Here is a 22,933-nt window from a genome sequence, read left to right on the forward strand (position 1 = left end):
GTGCACCGAGTTAGGTTTGCAGAAAAGCTTACTGCTTCATGCTTTGGGAAGAGTGAAGTCCATAAACTGGATTTCAGAATTCCAGAGCATATCGTTTAAATCTGTACTCTGGTGCTCTGTTTTTGGCTGCACAAGTTGTGGCAAGGAATATCTCAGATGCTAGGAATATCTGACATCCAGCCATGAAGCTGGTGTGCATCCTGCGAGTCCTTCTGGTCATTTCACTGAAGAGATACTCAAACATCCATGGGCAGGGGAGATGAAAAAAAACACACAAGACTGTCTTCTGTTTCTCGCCTGTTCAGGTGAACAAATGTGAGGTAAGGTATTTATATTGGTGGTCCTACAGTTGCAACAGTGGTCACTGCAGAAGGCATCCTTCTGCTTGGTGAGCAGGCCCAGTTGCTGTGAGCATACTGTTCAGCTCACTGATGACTGCGACAGTTTTGCCATGAAATCTTAGGTCTGTTTGACCCGGATATAAGGAAGAAATTTTTTACAGTGAGGGTGGTAAGACACTGCAGCAGTTGCCTGGAGAAATTGTAGATACCCTGTCATTGGAAGTGTTCAAGGTGAGGTTGGATGGGGCTTTGAGCAACCTGATCTAGTGAAAGAAGTCCCTGGCCATGGCCCGTGGGTTGGACTAGACGATCTGTTTATGATGTGAAACAAACCTGTTTACTATCAGAAATGAAAAGTTACTGCAAAATGTGTAATTATTTAAGATACTTAAAGTGTTTAAAACAAGAGGAACAACATTTTCATTATCATATTGCTTCCAGGGCTTCGCAGAATAGACATTTCAAGGCTTGTGAGGTATCGTGGAAAACAGATCTCGCTGATTTGAGTAGGAAGAAGGAAATTTAATATAAGACATTGAAAACTGATGGCAATGGAATATAAACTTAATTATTTTTCTTATGATAGTCTTATTTTATACGTTTTGAAAGTTGATAGTAGAAAGAAAAAAAATGTCAGTAATTTAATGTAGTTTCAGACTGAAGAACATATATTAGATTGATTAAATTAAGTGAAGATTGAGATTCCCAAAGGTAACGTGAAGCTTCACAACATAATTCTCGATGTGTTAATGGTCTGTCTGTCTGTTCTGTGAATTTCACTTCTGATTTGGATTTCTTATACTTTATCATCTGATTTGGGACAACCTACAAATCCTTCCATGGAAAGGAAGCAGACAGTCAGACAAAGGTAGAAATCGGCCTTTTGTCTTTCCTACCTGTGTAGGTGAAAATCTGTGCTCAGAAGAGTTTATACTCTGATCTTTTTGTGAGCGAGCTGACTAATCCAAGGTCACGTGTGATACACTTTACAAGTTTCTGGTAGGCTCTCCCCACTTGTTCACATTTAGTGGCAACATGATGTGGTTTAAGGAAAACTCTCCTCTTACTGATACAAAGGAAATGGTCGTGCACAGCACGCTGCAACCTTTTGAGTTGGAGAGGAGTTCTTCCCTAATAATGTGGACTTTGTCTCAACCTACAAGTATAGAGAAGTATGTGTATAATTAGCCTACTGCTTTGCCTTTTTAAAAACTTTTAATTTCTTAGTTTGCTTCCTTTTTATCATCTTTCTCTGGAGAGAAGATTGCGGGTTTTGAGGCCTTCCTTCAAATCTCCTCATTCGCAGCTGATGTTTATCCTTTACTCCATTACCAGTGTTGTCTGTTTTGAAAACTGAAATAAATGTTGACTTACCTATCATTCCTGTTTTAGCCGTAGGATTTGCTTACTCTCCTGTAAAAATATTGGAGATTCCCTTTTCCTTTTATCTTTAAGTCTCAGAAAGAGTAAAGCTCTTCCTTTCTCAAGAAAGAGCTAAATGCTCCAGACTGCAATACCCAGAGGCATATTCTGTTTTAAAATATTTTCAAACACTGGAATCATCTGCTTATCTAAAAGAAAAAAAGGCTAATATTGTTTTCAACAGTGTATATTTTAAACTAAATTTGTACTGCTCAAAAGGTTTCTGTACGTTGATGGTATCTTGGTTGGCCTTGTAGCTAATACTTGTCAGATATGATAAGCAGTATATGTTCTTAAATCACTTGGATGCTTACTTTATCTTAAAATACTGAACCACAGAAGCCTGATCTTAAATACTATTTGGTATTTTGTGTTCTGATTTTTGATTCATTAGGCAGTGTGCTTGTATTTTTAGAGAATTTCTCAAATACAATTATTCATGTTGTGGTTTAGTAATTGCAGTAACTAATGCTCCCATAATTATAAGGCTTTTGTTTTGCTGGGAAATGCTTCCAATATCATCATCTTCTCTTTGTGCTAGAACATGAAGTATAATAAAACTGTATGAAGGTTAAATATAGAACTGTGTTAACATGTTAATTTAATTTTTTGCTCAAAAATGTTTTTTTGAAACATGACAACTTACTATAAATAAAAACAAATTTAAAAGAGCAAATAAAAATAATTTTAAAAGAAGTTTAAAAGAAAAACCACTTGATTTATATGGTACGCTTTGAAGCTACTGTAGACAGATAGAAAACATCTGGTGATGCTTTCAGTGGTAGGTCAATAGTTACAGATGGTCTGTTTTTTACAGCTGTCATCCAGCCTTGTATGTAGAATGACTACAGTGGAAAAATCTTTTGCTGAACGAATAAACAGAACAGCACAAGGAGGCCAGCAGGCATATATGTTTCTACAAGATGGGAAATTAAATAAGCTATAAAAATTTAAACCAAGACTAGCATTTAAAATGTTCATTATAGTCTGGTTTCTGTTTCTTATTCTCTAGATCTTTCTATGTGACTTTTGAAGGAAGTAGAATATAAAACAGGGATCATAAGCAAATAAATTGAAGACTGGTTTAGGATGGATCCTCTACACAGGTTTGGGGTGTTGGCTTAAGCAAAGGCAGGTGCCTATATAGCTAGCTTTTAAGGTTTTAAAATTCATGTTAGATTGGATGTAATGCTTGTGCAGTCTTGTAACAGAGCCACATTCAGTTAAAGAATGTTGTATTTTCTAAGAATAATCAATGTAGGGAAATATAATAGAAAATTTCTAAAATGGCAACATTCCTTTTGTTTTTTAAAGAGAAAAACATGAGTTTCTGCATCCTTCATTGATTTTTCTTCTCCCATTCATAATGGGATGTTATATTCAGCTGGAATCAAACATTATGCAAAACAGCAGAAGAGTCTTGAATTTGAGGATAAAGAGGTATGGAGGGAAAGTGGAGAGGAGGATGAAGCTTAATAAAGTGTTGAAAGTATGATGAGTATTGCACATTAATTCAATTTTAAAATGAAAATAAACACAAAGAACAGAACTTTGTTAGAAGTCCAAATGTACCAAGCAGGGTAATACTGTTGAAGATACCCATTTTAATGCAAATATGCAGCTATTGATACTCAGAATGTTTTTCTTTATCACTTCAGTCGGAATGCATGAATCTTCACCATACGTTGATGAAATGTGCCTATGTTTAGTTTTAGAAAAGTTTACCCTCTAGAAAGAAACAACAGGGTTCTAGGGTCAGTCCCTTGTAAGGCCATTTGGTGCTATCCACTGATGTTGAAAGCTGTTGGACAGGAATAAAAAGAAACAGGGAAGTGGATTATTTGGCTCCTTTTAACGTGTGCTGTGCCTGTAATACAGAGTTCTCTGAGTCTCGAAGTCTACTGAGGTATTTAAAGGTGGATAACAGTAGTGCTCTGATTATTCTTTGTAGAGGATCTGTATATTTAGTTTTACCTTGTCCCCTTGCTCCTGTGCATTTTATAAACTACTGCTTTGATGAGATTCTTGTTGAGGGATTTTTCTTTTCTCTCTCCCATCCCCCCTTTCCTGCTCCTCGGTGGTTCGACTTAAAATGCAGGCTGCTTGTTGCAATACCCTTACGCTGTCTTGCCCAGCTACGCAGTATCTGAGAAGTGCTTAGTTGTATTTGCTGCCAAAGAGGTTGCCTAGTCATGCATAAACCTGCTTGAAATGCCATTTGGGTGATATAGATGTTGGTGTTCTGTGTTGTCACTGTGATGCATTTCCTCGTGTCTATGCCCCTTGAATTGTTTCTTTCAGCTTCCAAATATCAAACTTTGGTTTACTTTATCATCAAAAGCTTAAAAGTTAAGAATGAAAAGAATATTTTCTGTCACTGTGAGTGTTAGAAGGCAAAAGTGTGACTCTCCAGTTTTGCTCCAGGTAGACCCATTTCTATCAGCTTATGGGAATCATGTAGCCGTGCTGGCCTGAGATGCCTTCCTTAGCTGGCAGTGGGTTCAGTGAAGGGGCAAAAAAGGGTTTGAGAGTCAAAGGGCAGAAAACAGCAGCTGTCTTGGAGCATTTCTTATACTGGGTTGTTTGAGCTGTGCTGCGCGCTTTGCATCTCTACATGTTTAGAAGGCGGTTTGTTGTGAAATACCAGGTCACCTAATGTGATTTAAGAACTTTGTGTTGTCTTAGTTGTTTAAATTACATATAGATCATCTTTCTGGAAAGAGGTGGAAAACCCCTGTATTTTAAAGTTTAAGAAGTTTATCTTTCTGTTCACAGGTGAAAATTAGTTTATACAAGACAGTAAGCATTTCTGACTTGTGGCTGGCTTGAGAAGACCATCACCAAGCTGTGTGGAGACGTTCTTTGAGCTTCCACTCTTATGTCTCTAATGGACAAACACAAAGTGAAGCGGCAACGTTTGGATCGCATATTTGAAGGTTAGACATTTCAATTTGTAATTTTAACTGTGTCAGTCAATTACATGGATTTCTGATATTTCTGGAGACTGAAATTCTCTTCTTTTGGTCATTCAGTGTATTTTTTCATTGTTGCAGTTCCTGTTGGGTTTATATTAACTGTGCATAAATGCTGGTTTGGGGTGAAAACAGATCTAGACAAATAAAAGCGACTAGTGCGTGAACTCTATACTATTAAGTTCGCTTTCAACTTAGAATCTTACAATATTCTACCCGAACATTGTGAAAGATTACGGTTTTATATAAAATAACAATTGCAAAAGGATAAGATGACCACATATGCTGTCTAGGGTCTTCCTTTACAGGCTTGCTTCATACAGATTGATTTAACAGCCTGTATCTGATCCTCGGAAGGAAGTAGAAAATAAAATGAAAACAAAACACACACAAAAAAAAACCCAACCTGGAAGACCCCCAAACTTTAATGAGTATTAATAAAAATAGTCTGAGTTCTAGTGAAAGGAGTGTAATCATTTGGGTCAGTCATTTTACCTTAAGCCACAGATGACTGAGTCGTATATTCCTGGTATTCTTTGTTCACTTGTTTTTGGAGTTGTTGTGAAAGCAGGTCAAGAGATAAGGTGTACCGTTGTTAAGAATATATGTGAATGATTTGGGATAAATGTTTTTTTATATTAAAATGTTAGCTTCTCCTTATAAGGTAAGGGACTAGTTAATTTCTTTACTAACCCATTTTGGTGCAACGGGAGAAAGTGTACAGACTTCTGGGCACGTGGTCTCTGCGTCATGTCTAATACTGAAGCAGTGAACTGCAGTTGAAACATTTGCTCCTCCACGCATTGGTCTTGAGACTTTTTTTCTAGCAGCTGTGTTGGTGTAAGCAGTCCCTGGCAGCTGATTTCTGTCCTTGTTTTTTTCCCCTTTCTTTGTGCCAATATAAGTGTGACTGTATAATGAGCTAGACTGAGAGGATGACTCATACTAAAAATAAACTTTTCTATTGGTATATTTTCCATTTAGGTAAATTCCTCGGTCCGGGTCTCTGTTCAGGTGACAAAGCAGTTGCGTTGAAGGGGGCAGTTGGAAGGGATCAGTGAGGGGCACTGGAGCTGTATACTGTGACGTAGCCAGAGAAAGAGACGTTTCATCAAAGTATCAAAGGGTGCAGTTCCACATTTGGTTTAGATGATAAATCTCCCCGTTAGTCTCTACTAAAACCGGCCAAGCCACCCCTGATTGCCAGGCCCAAACAGTCCTTGTCTCCCACCTAGACTGGTTGGCCAAGTGGTCAGTTGAATCTGCTTGCTGGAGGCTAATCCGGGCTCAGAGAAATGGGGAACTGGATGCTAAGGACAGGGAATTTGGGAAGGCTGCCCCTCTTTCCAGGCATCTCTGCAGTCGGGTCAGCTGGAAGTGACCTAGGAGAGTGCTGGTGCAGTGCACGGTCCTCTTCTCTGTTCCCAGTCTCAGGTCCTTATCCTAGAGTCTCTGTATCTGACCTCTCAATAAAAAATACAGAATGTTAACTCTTTTCTTTTTGGTTTTTTTTTTTCCTTTTTTTACCCATGTTAGCTAAATTGGCAAATTGTGAGGAGAATGGAGAAACCTGTCTCTTTGGATGGCAGCCAGCAGTTAGATCAGCTCAACCCACTTGGTGGAATTTCAGCTGCCTTTTGGGCTTATTATATTGATCAATGGGACAACTTAAGAGGAAAGGAGAGTCCGTGATGATGTGGCAAGGAATGTTGTCAGGGACGGAGGTGAGAGACCAGTAGCCACTGTGACTGTTTAAAATAGCAGTGGCTTCCCCCAGGCTTCGTGTTCACATCTAGTGATGCTGTTTAATCAGCGCCTTTTGTCTGGATTGTTTTTCCCAGCCCTGCACAATTCACTGCATCCTACGGTGAAATCTGTGCGGTCATGCAGTGCAGGGAATTGATCCAGTTGAAAAATAATGTAGGAAAAAAGTGGTGGGTTTTTTTTTTTTTTAGCCACCTCTTCTTCCTAATCCCTTTTACCGTGTGCTAGATGAGTAGCTGTTTTGGAAAAATAAAGTGGGAAGACCAGGCAGGAGATGATCAAGAGGCAAAGGGGTGAAACAATGGATATGGAAAAATGCCTTAAACTTTATAGTTACAGGAATCCAATTTGGCTCTTGAAAGTGCCCGAGCTGCGTTCTGTTCTTGAGTATCTGTGTGTTCAAATGTCCAAATGCTCTTTGAGGTTTGTAAACGCATCTCTGGGTGATGGTTTTTAAATCACTAACCCTGCAACTGCGTAAAATGGAATTAAAAACTGCAGGGTTGGTTGGTTTTAAAAAGGCTTTTCCCTACATATGGTCCCATTCAGGTGTAAAAAATTAAATATGCAGAGTTGTTCTCTGATACATATGCCTTCCATATCACAACCTAAATATTTTATATTTTGGAAATATACATAATATTTAACAAAGCTTGGGAAATGTAATGAGCTGTATAGCTATTAAAGGTGGTTTATCTTCTCTGTCAGCTTTTTTGTTCATCAGTTTGTGTATAGCCTTCTTCTCTTAACCCTTTTCCTCGGAAGAGAATTATTTTTAAGATGCATTTTCTTTCTATTGCAAGTTCCACTTAAAAGCAGGCTACAATGATTTACTAACTATCACTAACTACATATTGTTTCATAAATTGTTTAACATAACTTGTGATGGACAGACATTAATACATTATTATATCCATAGAGAGACACTGGTGTCATTCTGATGGTAACATACAGCATTTCATTACTTTCTGTATCGCTGCTTGAGGAGGGGATGATAAGGAGTTGCAATTGGGTTTCTGAAAAAGAGTGGTATGGGCCTGATTCTCAAAATGAAATGCTTATGTTGGGAACATGGGCACAGGGCTGCTCACAGCTTTTGCTGTGGATTACCACAAATGCTCTTGTAAGTTCGGTAACTGCAGGCACAATGTTATTTGAGTCCTTTCCCGTGGCTTTCGGTAATTTGCACACTTGCTGATAGTAACTAATCATGCAAATTAAGCCACAAACTGAACAGGCATCTCTGGATTTACTGTTACCTTGTGAGTTAACAATAGTATGGTAGTAATACTACTAAATATCAGTTGATACTCAATGCAGAAAAAAACCCGATTCTATTACTTTGGGACCAATTAGTTCTCTTTAATGTAGCTGAGCAATTTTGTCTCTGAGGTACCTGTGATTCCCTTCAGTGAGTTCTTAAATATGAAATTGAATATTTGCTTTTAATCCTGAAGTTGTTTGTAATTATATTTTCGTGCACGTTTCAATGGTTTGCCATGTTCTTATATGTAGCATCTCAAAAGGGTGGAATAAAATGTGCTTGGTCATCCTGGTTTATATAGCTCTATAAACTAGAGTTTACTTAGATGATGGGAATTGAAGACTTTTCCTTGAAAAAGCCAGATATTAAATTCTGGTTTCTAACTGCTAGCAGTAGCTGTGAATTATATATATTATATGTTATACTTAGGCATAAAGGCATGATTCTAGGCCCTGTGAGATGCTAACTCACTTCACAATTTATAAAATAATATTTAGGATTCTTCCCTTGAAGATATCAATAATATCAAGGCATGAGAAAGATTAATTAGTTACTGATTATATTGTTCTTTGTCCCCCTCTCCGGTGATGCTGATGATTGCAAAGCATAATTATAGTAGTATACATTTGGCAGAACAGTTGGAAGTGTCACAGTGCAAAAATAAAATGTGTTCATTTTGTGGGTAATTTGAAAAATTCTAAATGTTTTTGGCATTTTGAAAAGTTGTTATCTCTAATTAAGGTATTATTGTACTTTATATTGTAACAAAACTGTAAACAATGCTGTGTATTTGCTTATATTCTAGAAATCTGTAATTAAATGTGTGTCTGTTCTACTGACCGTTGCTTGGAAGTTACCTTGGGGATGTCTGACCTCTGTCGAATTTGCTGGGAGCTGGTAGATGAAGTAGGAAGGCAACAGAAGGTGGCTGCAGTGCGAAGAAAATTTTGCTGTGTCTGGATTGTCTGTGGACGGGCTTGATGAACGCAGTGAATTTTCTCTAAATACGTTACATTGTATAATACATAGTGCTCCATCAGCCACTGCTTTCGGTGGGTTCCCAAGCTTTAGGAAACGCTTTAAATGAGAGAGCTTAGGGACATCGGTGGAACTAGGAGAAGGAAAGGGGTGTCTCCTCTTACATTTCTTCGTGCTTGTTTACACAGGTATTAGGAATTAAACTACAGCACAGAATTGTGAGACTGACTTTTCCAGTTTGATTGCTTGAAACCAGAAATTTCTTTCCAGAGCACCTCGTATGGGATATGGGCAGCAAAGACTGTAATGTATGCAAGTACAACAAGTCAGTGAAGACCCTGTATGCCCCAGACAGATGTTACATGTTTTTCTAGTTCTGGTTTTAAGGAATGAAAAAGCATCTTGGCACCTCAGAGCTTCTCAACAATTGTTTAAAATCTTTTTTTCTTTTCTTTGTTGCGCTGGTACACATTTAAGGTTATTCTTTGTACACTGGTTGATGCTTCTTTTTTAAAAAGGCCCAGAAGAAAACCTGAAATGTATTTTAGCAATTTTAACAGTGCTACTTTATTACCTAAGGAAGGAAGAGTTGGTCGGGATCATAAATTGGAAAAGCAAGCACATAATAGGATGAATTTCTGAAATTTCAGATAAAATCTCTAATCTTTTGCTTTTATGAAGGGCAGCCTTTCTTTGGGAAGGTCTGATTACTGGCAAATACTCAAGTGTTACGCTCTTTGAAGGACAGTAAAAGTGCACGATAAAGGAATAGTTTCTTTTCAAGGATATGGTCTAGGCTTTCTTTCCCTATAAGAAAACATGTATGTTCATTAAGCTTTGTTTTTCTGTTTCTGGTGCTATATAGCATGAGATTTAATAAGATGAATTGTCAATTCATAGTTGATGTGGTATATTGATGATTCCAGGAGGAATGAAGAGAAAAAAGCAGATATGAATTTGATTTGGTTTTCTTCTTTCCAAATTTATAAAGAAATCTTGAAATAGAGTGCCTTTAGTTTAAAAAACACATACTCTTTCCTGTTTTTGTTTTTTGTTTTTTTTTTTTTTTTCTTGTGCATGTAATAGGGAGCTTGGCTTCTTAACAAGTGGAAAGTACCCGATGGACAAATACCAAGTGTTATTTCGTGACCGCTGATGGAGCCTATCTGGCTTGCGTAAACTGTGATTTGACCCATTGCAGTTGTGAAATTAGGCAGTTAAGACAAATTTTCTGTATATTAATGAGGGAGATGGCCTACTTCGGCAGTGCTTGAGTTTTCCCTGAATTTAAAAAAGGATTTTCAGTGAAGCTGGTGTGTACTGTGTAAGGTTATCGCTAAATAAAACAAAGGAGGAATAAATGTTTCCACGCAGTGAGTACACTTAGCTCTTTCTTACGCAAGTGGGAATTGCAGATGTCAAGTTCTTTGGAAAAGGAGCTATCAATTTTCTTACCTGACATCCAAATTTGAAAATGTTCATAGTTGTCTCACTGCAGATATCAGAGAAAAAAGAAAATAATAAAATGTGCAGACAATTGTAAATCACATAGTACTCTATAGAGTTTTCTTTATGCATGCTGATCTTAGTACTAGGCATACTAAATATGCCAAGTGTTTCTTAAAAAGAGATTAATATGCTGCCTCATTGTTTGGTGTCTTTTTGGCAGACTTTAGAAGAAGACTTATTGAAGGATTAGGGCAGCAGAGGGAGCTAAAAGATTCCTAATATTTTATCATTTGTTGTTTCCTAAGTGCAAGTTGCTCCGGCATAAAGTACCAATTAACATTCACAAAAATGTGATTTTTCTAACCTTAAGCGCCTTCAGCAAATAAATAAGGGCTTTAAACTGCAGAAAATTCCTTTTCTCCCTAGCAATCCAGTATAAATTAAATTAGGAGTCAGATAGTAAAAGCTACCAAAATCTTTCTGCAGGAACAGCCGTCAGATCTTTCAGCTGTAACCAGTGAAAGTATTTAAGCAAGCAGAGTTTTCTATGAATAACCTGAGCAGAATAGTCTCTGAGTAAACCAAGTTACTTTCAGATACAAGTGTCGTAAAATAAAAATGCGTATGTTCTTGTGGTGCATACAAGGGTGTCTTAAGGATTCAACACTGTTTTTCTGTGTTTTGCCTGTAAGAACTTTGGAAATATTTTTATGAGCTTGAAATATAGATAATTAGGTAAAATATTTAAGGTAAAATATTTAATCTGTTATATAAGAGTTGTCTTCAAAGAACAGGGAGGCTATTCTAAGGACTAAGATAAGTTGACCTGGAAATAATAGAATGAAAATGGTGCTACCATGAATTGTCACATAACACCATCGTTTGCCACTTCCCACACGTTAAGGAAAGTTATTTGTATATTTGGGGTAAGTTTAACCCGATGCAAACCCATCCTTTATCTCATTATAATTAGAGTTGAAATGCTTATGCACAGGCTTATGCTTGCTTTTGGTTTTATCCTTAATATTCAGTATTTATGGTGCAAGGTGTTTTTGGCTTTCTTTTGGATTGCTGCAGTAACCTGCTTTTGTAATCTGAATCTTCATTATGTGCTACCTAAACAGCTTTTGAATTTGCATGCACTTCAGCTGCTACAATGCTACAGAGGTATTACTAGTAACAATGCAAGCTGTATGAAAAGAAAATTAGCTTAAAAGCCTATTTTGCCCTAAATGAACAATAGCTGCTAATGAACAGCATTATTTTGATAAGAAAGCTGGGGGAAAAAACCCTACAGAGAAAAGAATCTCAATAAGATTTTAAGATTTTGCTGAAACAGTCAGGCCACCGATCTAAGTTACGGAAGTTTTAAAGAAAAGCTATGGTTTGTGGTGTCCAGCGTTACATGTTTTATCTGTCTTGTTACACTGTCATTGGTATATTGAAATAAAAGACACTGTTTGCTTGTGACAGACAGCAGCTACGTTCAGCTGTGATATATCTAGAACACTGCATCTTACTGCTATAATAAAGTCAAAATACTTTTATTTAGTGTTAGTGTCAAACACAGTGTTCAATACAGTAAACAATATAGCCTGACACTGGTTTACAGGGCTGTAATCACTGCATTTGTAATACCATATGTATTTGAATCAGAATCCAATATTTAACCACACCTCATCATCTAATTCCTGAGTAATCTTCAGAGAATTTAAAAAACTTTTTGGATTAGATATTTAGCTTTTATACAGTGCAGATGAGTGCCTGGTAAAACTTTTAAAAGCTTTAGAAGGCTAAGTACTTGGTGGTAGTATATATTTATTTCTGCCTGAGGTCAGGGGAGATGCTCTGCAAGCCCTAGATTTATACGTTGCTTTACACTGCTCTGGCAAACTGAGCTGTACAAAGATTAAGTGTCTAGGTAAACATACTGAAAAATTTAAATAGTCATCTAATTAAAGCAGTCATGTTCAGCTTTCATAGAGGCAGTTCCCATCTTTAGGAAAGTGCAGTCTGAGATGAAAAAAGGGATTTAATTTTGTTTCCTCCCTTAGTGCAGTCAGGATGGGAGGATGATAATGCAAATGGAAACAAGAAAATAAAAGTGGAGACGGTCTTCTGTTGCTGAAGGCATCTGCTGCTCCGTCCTGTTGTCCTTGTCCCATGAGGTCGTTACTGAACTTGAAAGGTGCCTCTCCTTAAACAGGAGGAGTTGCATGGAGGCTTTGCCAGGGGACGAATATCTTGCAGAGATCTCTCTCCTCAGAAGAGTCACTGTGGTCTGATGGACAGGTCGTTTGGAGTTAGGAAACCTGTGTTTTATCTTTTAGCTCTACCTAAGCCAGAAGCAGGTTAGAAAACAAAGGTTACCTCTCTGCCGCTCTGCCTTTTCTTTTTCTTTGATAGAAAACAGTCGGAGGCTTTCAGGGTTACTGTGATATAAATAACAGCAGGCTGTGGTAATACTCTTGGAATCCCTTTAAAAACCGAGGTTTTGCTAACTGTGAATGTACCTGGCATTTGCAGCAGGTAAAAGCGTGCCCGCTGGTACCACTGTGGATCCAGAACTGTGCAGTGGTTTGTGATCCTCAGATACTTAAATAAGAAGGTTCCTTCTTTTTTTCCTGTGAGAACTAAATTTAAATTGCTTGTAACTTTGACTAGGTGGTGTGGTTTTGGGTTGTTAGTTGGTTTTTTTTTTTTTCCTAAGCCATAAATTAGCTGTTCAGAATTTCTCATGTTTCCCTTTTCTGAATGCTTGTTTTTCAGAGTGGCATCCTATGCAGTGAATTTTCAGACCTCTCATTCTGCCAATTAAATGGAGACGCACCAAAAAAACCCAATAAAAATTACAAGCAATGGCGGTAGGACAGCAAAGGATGAAGAGGAAAGTCTCTTTATTCTTTTGATCCTACCTGCATTTTTCAGGAAGTTTCCTTCTGTGCTAGATGATGACACTCAAATACAAATAGACACTGACTCCTGTTAATAGGTAATTAAGAATAATTATAAGTGTTAATTAAATACATGATAAATGTCTCTTTTTGTCAAGGAGTGTACATTTGAAGAAGCAGTTTTATTAAAGGCTAGTAAAACTTTTTCCCAGGCCATTTTATCACTATTTCTTGTTCCCTGCTGTTCCTTTCTTTCTTGAAGATTGCATCAGTCGTACCCATGTGTGGATTTTTTTCTGGGTATCAGATACCACTTAGGCAGGTGTTACTTAGTTTCCACAACATCTGCCAGTCATTTTTTGTTGTTAGTTTATCTAACCTGCAGATGGTCATGTTTGCGTGTTTGTGTAGTGCTCTGCAAACTCCCATGCCTGCTCCCGGAGTGCTGCTCTGCGCTTGCATACAGGCGCCATCAATTTATCAAACTCAAATAATTTAGTAACAGTTACTTCTTGCAGTAAACAAAAGCAGCTGCACTCTAGCTATCCTTATCTGCATGAATGCATAGATTGTAAAGGGCCGTTCTGACAAACAAGACAAAAGTTTAGAATTTCAAACTGGAATTTAGGGCATGTAAGTCAGAATGACTAGACGCTGATGTTTAGAAACAATATAATAATGCAGAGAATGAATTAGTTACCATAGTAACTGCTTTGTTTTAATAATTTGGTGGGGCAATGAATAGAAGGAGCTTAGAAAGAAGTAGTAGGAATCTTAATTACATGTTGTGCAACGTGAGTGGCTTTGTTCGTTAATACTGAAATTAATTTGATTTTATAACAGATTGAAGAGTGAGTGTGTAAGTTTTAGTTTGGAAGGGCAGTAAGAATGATTTACTGGTTTTGGTTTTTTTATTCTTGTTTTTCCCCCTCCTGGGAAAAACGTGATCACATTTTACATTTGTTTATAGCAAAGCAGATTATCGATTTCTTAACAATAAAGAATGCTCAATATCTTGCCTTGTAAGCGTGATTTCAATCTGCATGCTGTGATTTGTTGCCTGGCAGTTGTTGGCAGCCTAGCAACATGCTTCAGGCCAGATCTGCAAAAGGATGTAGACACCCAAAGTTAGGAGTCACAGGGAAGGTAGGCGTCTCAGTACTTCAAAACCCACCTACAACCACCAGCACCTTGAAATATCTTTGTACTTTATGGGTGAAATTGAAGTACCCTCTGAGCTTTGAGATCATCTTCATTTTCTTTCCTCCTGGAGGTTTGAGCAGTTCAGCATGCCTTTTGTGCTTAAGACAAGGCAGGGCCCTCAAACAGAATTAGCTCTCTTGGAGGCAGATGCACAGCAGCACCTTCTGTGATCACATCCAGCACGCATCAGATGGACCCTGTTTTGCAGAAGATAGCAGGCAGGAGGGTGCCTCATTCAAGAAATTCTTTAGCAGTGCTCACTGTCCCAGCATCTCTCATAAGGCAACGGTTGGCTGGGTCTGAGGTGCCTGTGTGCTGGTGAGTCAGTAGTGTTTGGGGACCAGCTGGTGTCATGGAAGGGATGACACTGCTGATGTCCAGCCACAGCCTTTCACAAAGTGGGGCCTCCAAGTTGAGTCTGCCTTCTCATCTGGATGCCTTTTTTTTTTTTCTTCTCCTTAATGGAACTTGCAGGAACTTAATTCTCCTGAAGACTGACTACTGGCAGCTTTTGGTTGAAATTTGCAATGGGTTAAGGGTTTGATTAAGGAGGGCCCAGTGGGTAGATGGACAGACAAATTACTTAAACCTGGTTTCCTTTGCAAATCTGTCTAAAAGGTGCTCAGCACATCCAAAAGTGCCACCTGGTCATTCCTTGGCCAAGGAAGTGCCTTCCACCACCAGACTCAAATCGTGTTCCCTCCTTAGATCCAAGGAATCTTACAGTTGTTTCTGCACAGCAGCACTGCTTTTAGCAGTGGCTCGGCAGTAGATAAGAGTGCCTGCCCTGGAACAGGGAAACCTTGTGTTCTAGTTCATCATCAATCCGAGGATGATTAGTTTTTTGAAGGGAGCTTCACTACCCTTTCTGTGTGGTTTGCTGCTATCAATGTTCCAGGTAATGCAAGATCAATTCATTGTGCCAGAAAGAGAAAGGGTAACTGAACTCAGTAATGAGTGCTCTAACTCAGGAGCAGAAATTCGACCTTCTCTTCCCTGTTTCTAGTAATTTGTGTATACAATTTTGTCGATGGTGACTTAGCTGCGGACTGTTTCTTTTCTCCAAGGTGAGGCTGCCATCACTGGGCTATTCTTGTCCCTACCTCCTTCCTTCTACTCTCATGAGAAACTTGCCCTGATAAAGTATTCTGAAACCAGCATATCATACCTCCAGACCCACGTTTTCTTCGTTCTTCCCTTATCCCTTAGCTGTATCTTAATAAAACTAAATTGTGATGGTTTTGAAATAGGCACTAGCTTCGTTTGAACTTTTCTTGGGTCCTAATCCTTCACTGGAGTTCTGAAATGCTTGTTAATATAATCTTAAAGTTTACAAAATCCTTTCCTGTTTAATTTTAAGTGTCAGTCTGTGAAACTTCCCAAAATGTCAGAAGATTAGATGAGTTTTGCCCCTTGTCCAAGATATTGGTGCATAAAAGTAAAAGGGAGTTCATTCCAGAGCTGAAAACATCCAGTGAAGACTTTTTTAGTCAGTTGCTTGCTTTTATCTGTGTTAACTGTAAATCAGTGGTTATTTCATGGGTTCCTTGTGATTACAGTAATCAACAAATGCACCGTTTCATCCTGGAATAGTTGGCAAAAGAAACTTTAGAGCAACTCCTTAAAGACCTTGCTGTACCACGGTAATAGTACTACTACATCTGGTGATAAAGAAAAGTGTGGTCTCGTAGTCAATTGTGGTTTTTAGCTGCCTTTTTTTCTGCAGTTCATAGTCTCTTTTTCCTTGTTTTTCCAGTTCTCTTTTCTAATGAGGAAATAAAATAATTTCTCTTTCATTCCTTGTTTTCTAGTGTTTCTTAAAATATTTTTTGTGATGTATTCATTTTGCTTGCTGATGTGCAAGTGGATTTCCACTGGAAATCAGGTAGCATTAAATGTTAATTTTTAAATGTAATCTTCAGCTCTGTTTCATTTGCTCTGATTTTTATTGCATTAGTCCTTTATGAATGGAATAGTTTAAAAATATTTAACTGTTTACTGAGTGATCAATTATAGTCCTTTTAGATGAAGAAGACTTAATGTTTTTGCAAACAGTGGCATTGACATGATTTAGCTGGGAAAGCACTAATTAGTATTCCAAAACAACCGTCTCTACTGACATTGGCTTGTGTCTCCAAAAGCTAGCAAGTCTGGAGGCTGGTGTGTCAAATATGGTAGATCATGCCATCTCTCGTTCTGCCTGTGCATGATTAACTGGAGGAGACCCATGCTGTCTCTACTTCTGAGTACGACATGGAAAGCACTCCTGCTTCTAAGTTGTGGATTCCTCTTTTACAAAAGAAATACCAATGGGTTTTCCATGTCAGCTCCACTGGTTGTGCCAAAGGCTTGTCAGGTACAAGCTGTGGTTTTCCCCGAGTCATGAAGTGCTCCAGAAATGTGATTGACTTGTACCTCCTTGACATGATGTAATCATCTAATTGGAAAATGTATTTGCTAAACAAAGATTGTTGGATTGTTCTAGATAAAAGCCTTACATTGTATGCAATTTCAAAAGCTGTATTTTAAATGATTTACAGGCAAGTTTATCCTTTTGTGTTCATAAAATCTGACAGAAGATTTTTGGGTAGGAAGATGGAGTTCAAAGGGAAACAGTGCTTTCTTTAGCCTCACTCTATACAAGCATGCTGGTTTTGCCTGGGATAGAATTAAATTTTCTTCATCATAGTATGGGGCTGTTGCTTGGATTTATGCTGGGAACAGTGTTGATAACACAGGGACGGTTTAGTTACTGCTGAGCGGGGCTTGCAGAGAGCCAAGGGCTTTTCTGCTCCTCACCCCACCCCACCAGTGAGGGGGCTGGGGGTGCACAAGAAGCTGGGAGGGGACACAGCCGGGACAGCTGACCCCCGCTGACCAAAGGGATACCCCATACCGTATGACGCCATGCTCAGCACATACAGCTGGGGGAAGAAGGAAGGAGGGGACACGTTTGGAGTGACGGTGTTCGTGTTCCCAAGTCACCGTTACGCGTGATGGCGCCCTGCTGTCCTGGGGACGGCTGCACACCCGCCGGCCGGTGGCAAGTGAGGAACGAATTCCTTGGTTTGCTTTGCTTGTGAGTGTGGCTTTTGCTTTACCTATTACACTGTCTTTGTCTCAACCCACGAGTTTTCTCACTTTTGCCCTTCTGATTCTCTCCCCCATCCCACTGGGGGGGTAGTGAGCGAGCGGCTGGGTGGGGCTGAGATGCCAGCTGGGGTTAAACCACAAGAATGCTTGATTTAACAGCAAAAGATTGTACTAGTAATTGTGATAATTGAGTCCGGTTAGCACAGACAAGAGACCAGTATTAGATTTTTGAAGTACTTATTTTTTAAATACTTTATACTTCCTTTGAAAGTTCTTTAAAGTATATGTGAGTATACATACACAATATAGATCACTTGGAAATGTAACCAAGTATTTTGTATCCAAAAATGAGATTTTATTAAAAAAGCTTGTTTAAATATGTAGTTGTGGTATTCCTGCCACTCGTCTCCTTAGTCTTGGAGTTACTGTGACCTCTGATTTGCTTCGAGTTGTTTCTATTCAGGTTTCTTTGTCCCTTTGCTTGTGCGGTTTCCTGGGCTGGATGGAGTTTGTACCTGTCCCTTTTCTGTTTTTCCTTCATGCCTGAGTACTGCAGGCATCATATTTTATCCAAGCTGGCACTCTGGTTCCTGGAATTCATCTCCTGTTTACAGCGCTTCTGTAGGTCAGAGCTGTCATGAAGTACAGAAATTAAAGCTTTATCAGCTTTTCTTTATAGGAACATAGAGATAGATTTTCTGTTGGAAATCTTAACTTTGTTTAATTTGGTGTTATAATTGAACTACACTTACAGCCCACATAATAGGAGGTTGATTTATTAGTAGCAGTTAATTTAAAAGGCTGCTGGATACTTCCCCTTTCCTTCTGCCGTATGAGTGGGCTTTTTAGAAGTTTTCAAATGTAGCTGAAGCATGGGACGGATCCTGAGTTAGCTTGCCAGGTTTACAGATGCCACTGCTTTTATAAGCCTTAAATTGTCTTTTACATAAACACTTTATAAAATAGCAGAAGCAGAGTTTTCATGACTTGTTGAAAGTCCATAAATTCATATTTAATTTAGCTGGGCTACTTTACTGTATGAAAGGTTAACTTGATCTAAAACAACTTAGCTTGACAAAACTGCTAAAATTTCAGATTTTAACTAAACATACTGAAAACTTGAAACTTCTGGAGGAGTAATTCTGTGCAGACATTCCTTGGCTGTGAAGGACAGAGCAGGGGGAGGAAGGGAAAGCTAAATTACAAATTTAGCAAGTTCCAAGCTATCATCATGTCCTTGACATTACTAGTATAATCTGTATTCTGTGATTCTGTAGTGTAGATTGGCAATAACGCCTCGCTATTTTGCCTAACCATCCAAACCAGACAATGTTGTTCTGGCTATTGATATGTGCATGATGTTTTTGGCGTTTTCTATTAATGATGCATTTCCCTTTTTATCATTTTATCTACATTATGTCCTTTTAATAGCATTAAATGATTATGAAGTGAGACAATAAAAACTTACTTTGGTATGAAAGTGTAAGTTTGAAGAAGGGAGTTAATTTCCCTCCAAAAAAGCAATATTCATCTATTGATACCCATTCGAGAAACAAGAGAAATGCTGATGTTATTGTCAATATTTTGTCTTTTATGGCACCTAAACCCAGGACTTTGAACCAGGTACTTTCACGCATAGGTTTAATGTTCAGCTGCACCTGGTCTATCATCAGTGATGACCTGTGATGCTAATTTTGTTTTTAAATATGTTGTCTTCAAATAGTAAATAAATATTTAAAAATATTTATCTCAAACCAGAAAGAGTGATTTAGTTTTGTTTTACTTGCTGAAAGGTTTTTTGTTTGGTGTCTACAGAAGGTAATGGTAAGCTAGAGGTTTCTCATTCTAGGTTTATTTAAGAATAATATTGATCATATGATGTTAGCAACAAGTAGAGAATCAGCATAGCTGCTACTAAGACAAAAATATATCTAGACTTGAGGTTTCAGCAATTAGTAAGATTTTTTTAAAGATATAATCACCCTTTGAAGATGGTCCATCAATGCTTAAGATTCGTATTTTTTTAAATCAGAGAAAATTTGATAGAAGCATTTAGTGTATGCTGGCTGGGATATTTTCAGTACTTAGTTTCTGTGAAGCTTAGGTATAATCCTCCTCCCTTGTTTTTTTTTCTTTTTTTCAGGCAACATGACAAAATGTCTTCTCCAATAGTATTTAACTGGTTGAAAATAAAGTGGAAGAAAATTAAAGATTACATGATAAACCAGGATGTCATTCACTGAATTCAGCAGTAATCAATTCAGAAGTGATGGTGTAAAATGCACTTATTAAAGCTACGGAAGTTTTAATAAGATACCTGTACCTACACCGTGGTATCTACAAAATACTGTAAATGTTTTGTGTAGCAAATGAGCATAAGCATGGCTAGCTGTCAGCTAAATCAGGTGATCAGGAACCTTTTAATCTCCTTCCAGTTATTTTCTCTGGCCATTTTATTTTCTTTGAGTTCTCATTTTCATATGTTTTTTTTTTTTACTGTGTTTCATAATAAGGAACTACAAGGAATACTAACCTCATGTTTCTGGGACACAGCAATGTCCATGATATTTTAATTAAATCACAAATTGCTGACAGTATATTGATTATTGATCTATAGCTGGAGCCTAAATTGAGACTGGCCTGTCTGTGTTCTGGCCTCTTCAAGAGTTTCCTACCAGCCAAGTGAGGGAAAGAAGAATTAAAAAAGCTAGTGTGGTTTGAAGATGAGAACTCATAACAGAATTAAGTTCTGCACTCAGGATTTTTTAGGTTTGCTGATTTGATTTGAAGGTTGCGTACTTCAGATAACCAAGCTATGTGTGGAATCTTCTAAAGACCAAGGAGGTTGGTGAGGGCTGTTGTAGTTGAACGTAGGTGCCTTTAGGGAGCAGTTCAGGACTTGTCTGGAGTTTCTCATGTTCTCCATGGACTGTATGTGGATCCAGCTGGCAAGCGGGGTTAGGGAGCAATAGCATTTCTCATTGGCAAAGTCTTGATGAGCTATGCTTGAAAAAGTACCTGACTCAGCATTGCACTCAACGCTATTGATAGTCAGAACATCAAGTCCCTTTCTGGGAATAAGCAAGAAGATTTTGACCTACTTTAATGAAAGGGTAGCAGTTAAAATATTCTCCTCAGACCTAGGTTAGCAAGCAGCACTCCTACTTCCCGCAATCGTGTCCGAAACCCCTTGCCTGTTATCTTTGCAAATCTGTTTCTGTTCTCAATGCGATAACCAGCGGGCATCAAGTGAAACTGCTGCGTGTAGGTGTAGAAAGCGTTTCTTCACACATCGGTTGGGTTACGAAACTCCTTACGGCAGGATATCCTAGGTTTCATGAAGCTTGAGAAAGCGAGTAGGGTACATTTGTGAAAGAAAAATCCACTGGGTTTGCTGGAGCACTTCTGATGCGCACACCTCCTGAATTGCAATTTGCTGGTGGCAGGGAGAGGTTCTGGAGATGAATTGGTAGTCTTTGTCCTTTTTTTTGTACTCTTCCCCCCCGCCTCACCGTCCCCTACTTCTTTTCCTGAATCGAACAGCAGGAAACAAAAGCCACTATTGAGCAAGATGTACCTTTTGGTCCGAACTCATCGCAAGCTTTTCTTGCAGACTTGGTTGTGGAAGGCTTCTATTTCCCTTGCTCAAACTTAGTAGAACTTTGGAGGGTCCTTCTCCTGTTCTTGGGGGCTTCCAGCCTCCTTAGCCTCACTATTAGTCAAAAATTAAAGTAACACTGCCCGCTTACAGTGCCTCGGTATACTAACACAGCATATCAATGTCTAGGACCTCAGGTATATGCTGCTGTGCATGTCTAATACTTTTCTGTTAGGCCTGTCAGTCCAATAAATAATAATGCTTTTTGCTGTTTCAGATATGTATTTTATAGGTGTTGTAAGAAATACTAATTTTAGAGACCGCTTTTAAGTTTGCTTTTTTGTCTAAATCAGAATGGCTAAAGTGTTTAAAGAAAGAGAAGCAGGATACCTAAAAATAGAGGGAAAAACAAAAGTAGCCCTCTGTGTATTAGGTACCTGTGGTCATGCACAACATGTGGATAATGTACAGAGCAGTTCTGTGATCCGATCTCTGGAAGTGGTGTGGTATGTGATTAAAGATCTGCGAGATCAGAACAAGGCTTAACCAGCTGTGCGTAGAGTCCTTGTGGAAGCGATTTCCCACTGCAGTTGTTTGCTTACCTGTGAAATGATGATAATACTTACACTGTCTGAGGCTTAACTCGTTACTGCTTTTACGGCAAGGTGAAAAGTATCTACAGTTAAAAAAACCCCAACAAACTATTATAGGATAATGCTACTTAGTATTTAAAAATCTGCTTATCCAAGTAACTGTCCCTATTAAGGAATAATTGAAACATATTTACAGAGAAAATTTGAAAGAAAATAATAGCATTATCAAGCTGAAAAGCTATAATGCATAATTATTGTATACTTACTTTATGATTCAGCAGTTGAGCTGGTTTTGTGCATGTAAATGATTTTTACTTAATGGATTATTGCAGCACTTCTGAGCAAGCAGCGCAGGACTCTCCGAAGGGCATACCTTGAGGACACTGCAGCAGCAATATTTTGCTGTGTCACTAGATTTTATCATGCGTAAAGGACAGATTCTTTTATAGTCGGGAGTTTTCAAATGGAAACCACTGTTACATTTCTGGCTGATTTCATATATGCTAGCAGTGTACAGCAATTCAAGAAGTTATTAAAAACGAATGGGTTCTATTAGTACAGGTTTTTTGTTCTTTTATTTAAATATTGCCTCATCAAGTGTCTAACTGTAACAGCAGTTACATAAACTGCATCAAGAAAGTGCAGAAACTTATGACGACTACTTACAAGAATTTTATGAATGCTATCTTTTATTTCTTTGTTTTTGAAGCAGGAGTAATAAAAATATAAGTGGATTTCAGTTTACTGTTACAGTGCTGTATGGTTGTCAAGTGCTATTACTAAACAAATAGTAGAAATACCCTGTTGATTTTATTGCTTTAGTAGTGCAGTTACGAAAGCCACTTTACTAGACTTCTCCAAGATTTCGAACGTGTTTGAGAGTTAGTACACAGAAGTAATTTCTCAGGTTCAGACTGCATCCAGTGCTTCATGAAAGTGATCTTTCTAAGCAGCCAGAGATGTAGGTACTAGATAAGGGAGGCATGGTTTCATTAGGATGAGATTTATCTCTGGAAAAAAAATTTAAAATGTAATTACCAGTAAATTGCATTGAACTGAGGATCATACCCTACAATAAAGACGATGGTGCAAATATTAACTAACAGGCATCTACAAAAAAAGGGGGTGATGTGTCGATGCTAGAACAGTTTATCAGTCTCAGAGATGGTCTCAATTGCAGCTCTGTGTCTGTGCCAGGCGTTCTTTATATCCCGAAACTTGTAAAATCTGCGTGACAGGTCTATAGGCTGCACAGTACCGTATTGTGTTAACTTGCATTTTTTTAGAAGAACAGCATCTTTCTACTGCACTGATAAAGTCGAAGGAAGAATGAGGAAATATCTGGTAAACTTGTGGCATTTC

General features: G+C 38.2%; 1 protein-coding gene across 2 annotated transcripts in view; it reads left to right on the top strand.

The window, feature by feature from the left end:
- Window positions 1–4,582: 4,582 nt before the first annotated feature.
- Window positions 4,583–22,933, top strand: part of CTBP1 (C-terminal binding protein 1) — a 190,690-nt gene continuing 172,339 nt past the window's right edge. For both annotated transcript variants that reach the window (XM_086464892.1, XM_086464893.1), the window contains exon 1: window positions 4,583–4,699. In XM_086464892.1, coding sequence (XP_086321018.1) covers window positions 4,642–4,699 — 58 coding nt within the window. In that variant the 5' untranslated portion in view covers window positions 4,583–4,641. The remainder of the gene's footprint in view (window positions 4,700–22,933) is intronic.

This window comes from Leptosomus discolor, chromosome 4, assembly GCF_034619465.1.
Source record: "Leptosomus discolor isolate bLepDis1 chromosome 4, bLepDis1.hap2, whole genome shotgun sequence".
NCBI classification, from domain to species: Eukaryota; Metazoa; Chordata; class Aves; order Leptosomiformes; family Leptosomidae; genus Leptosomus; species Leptosomus discolor.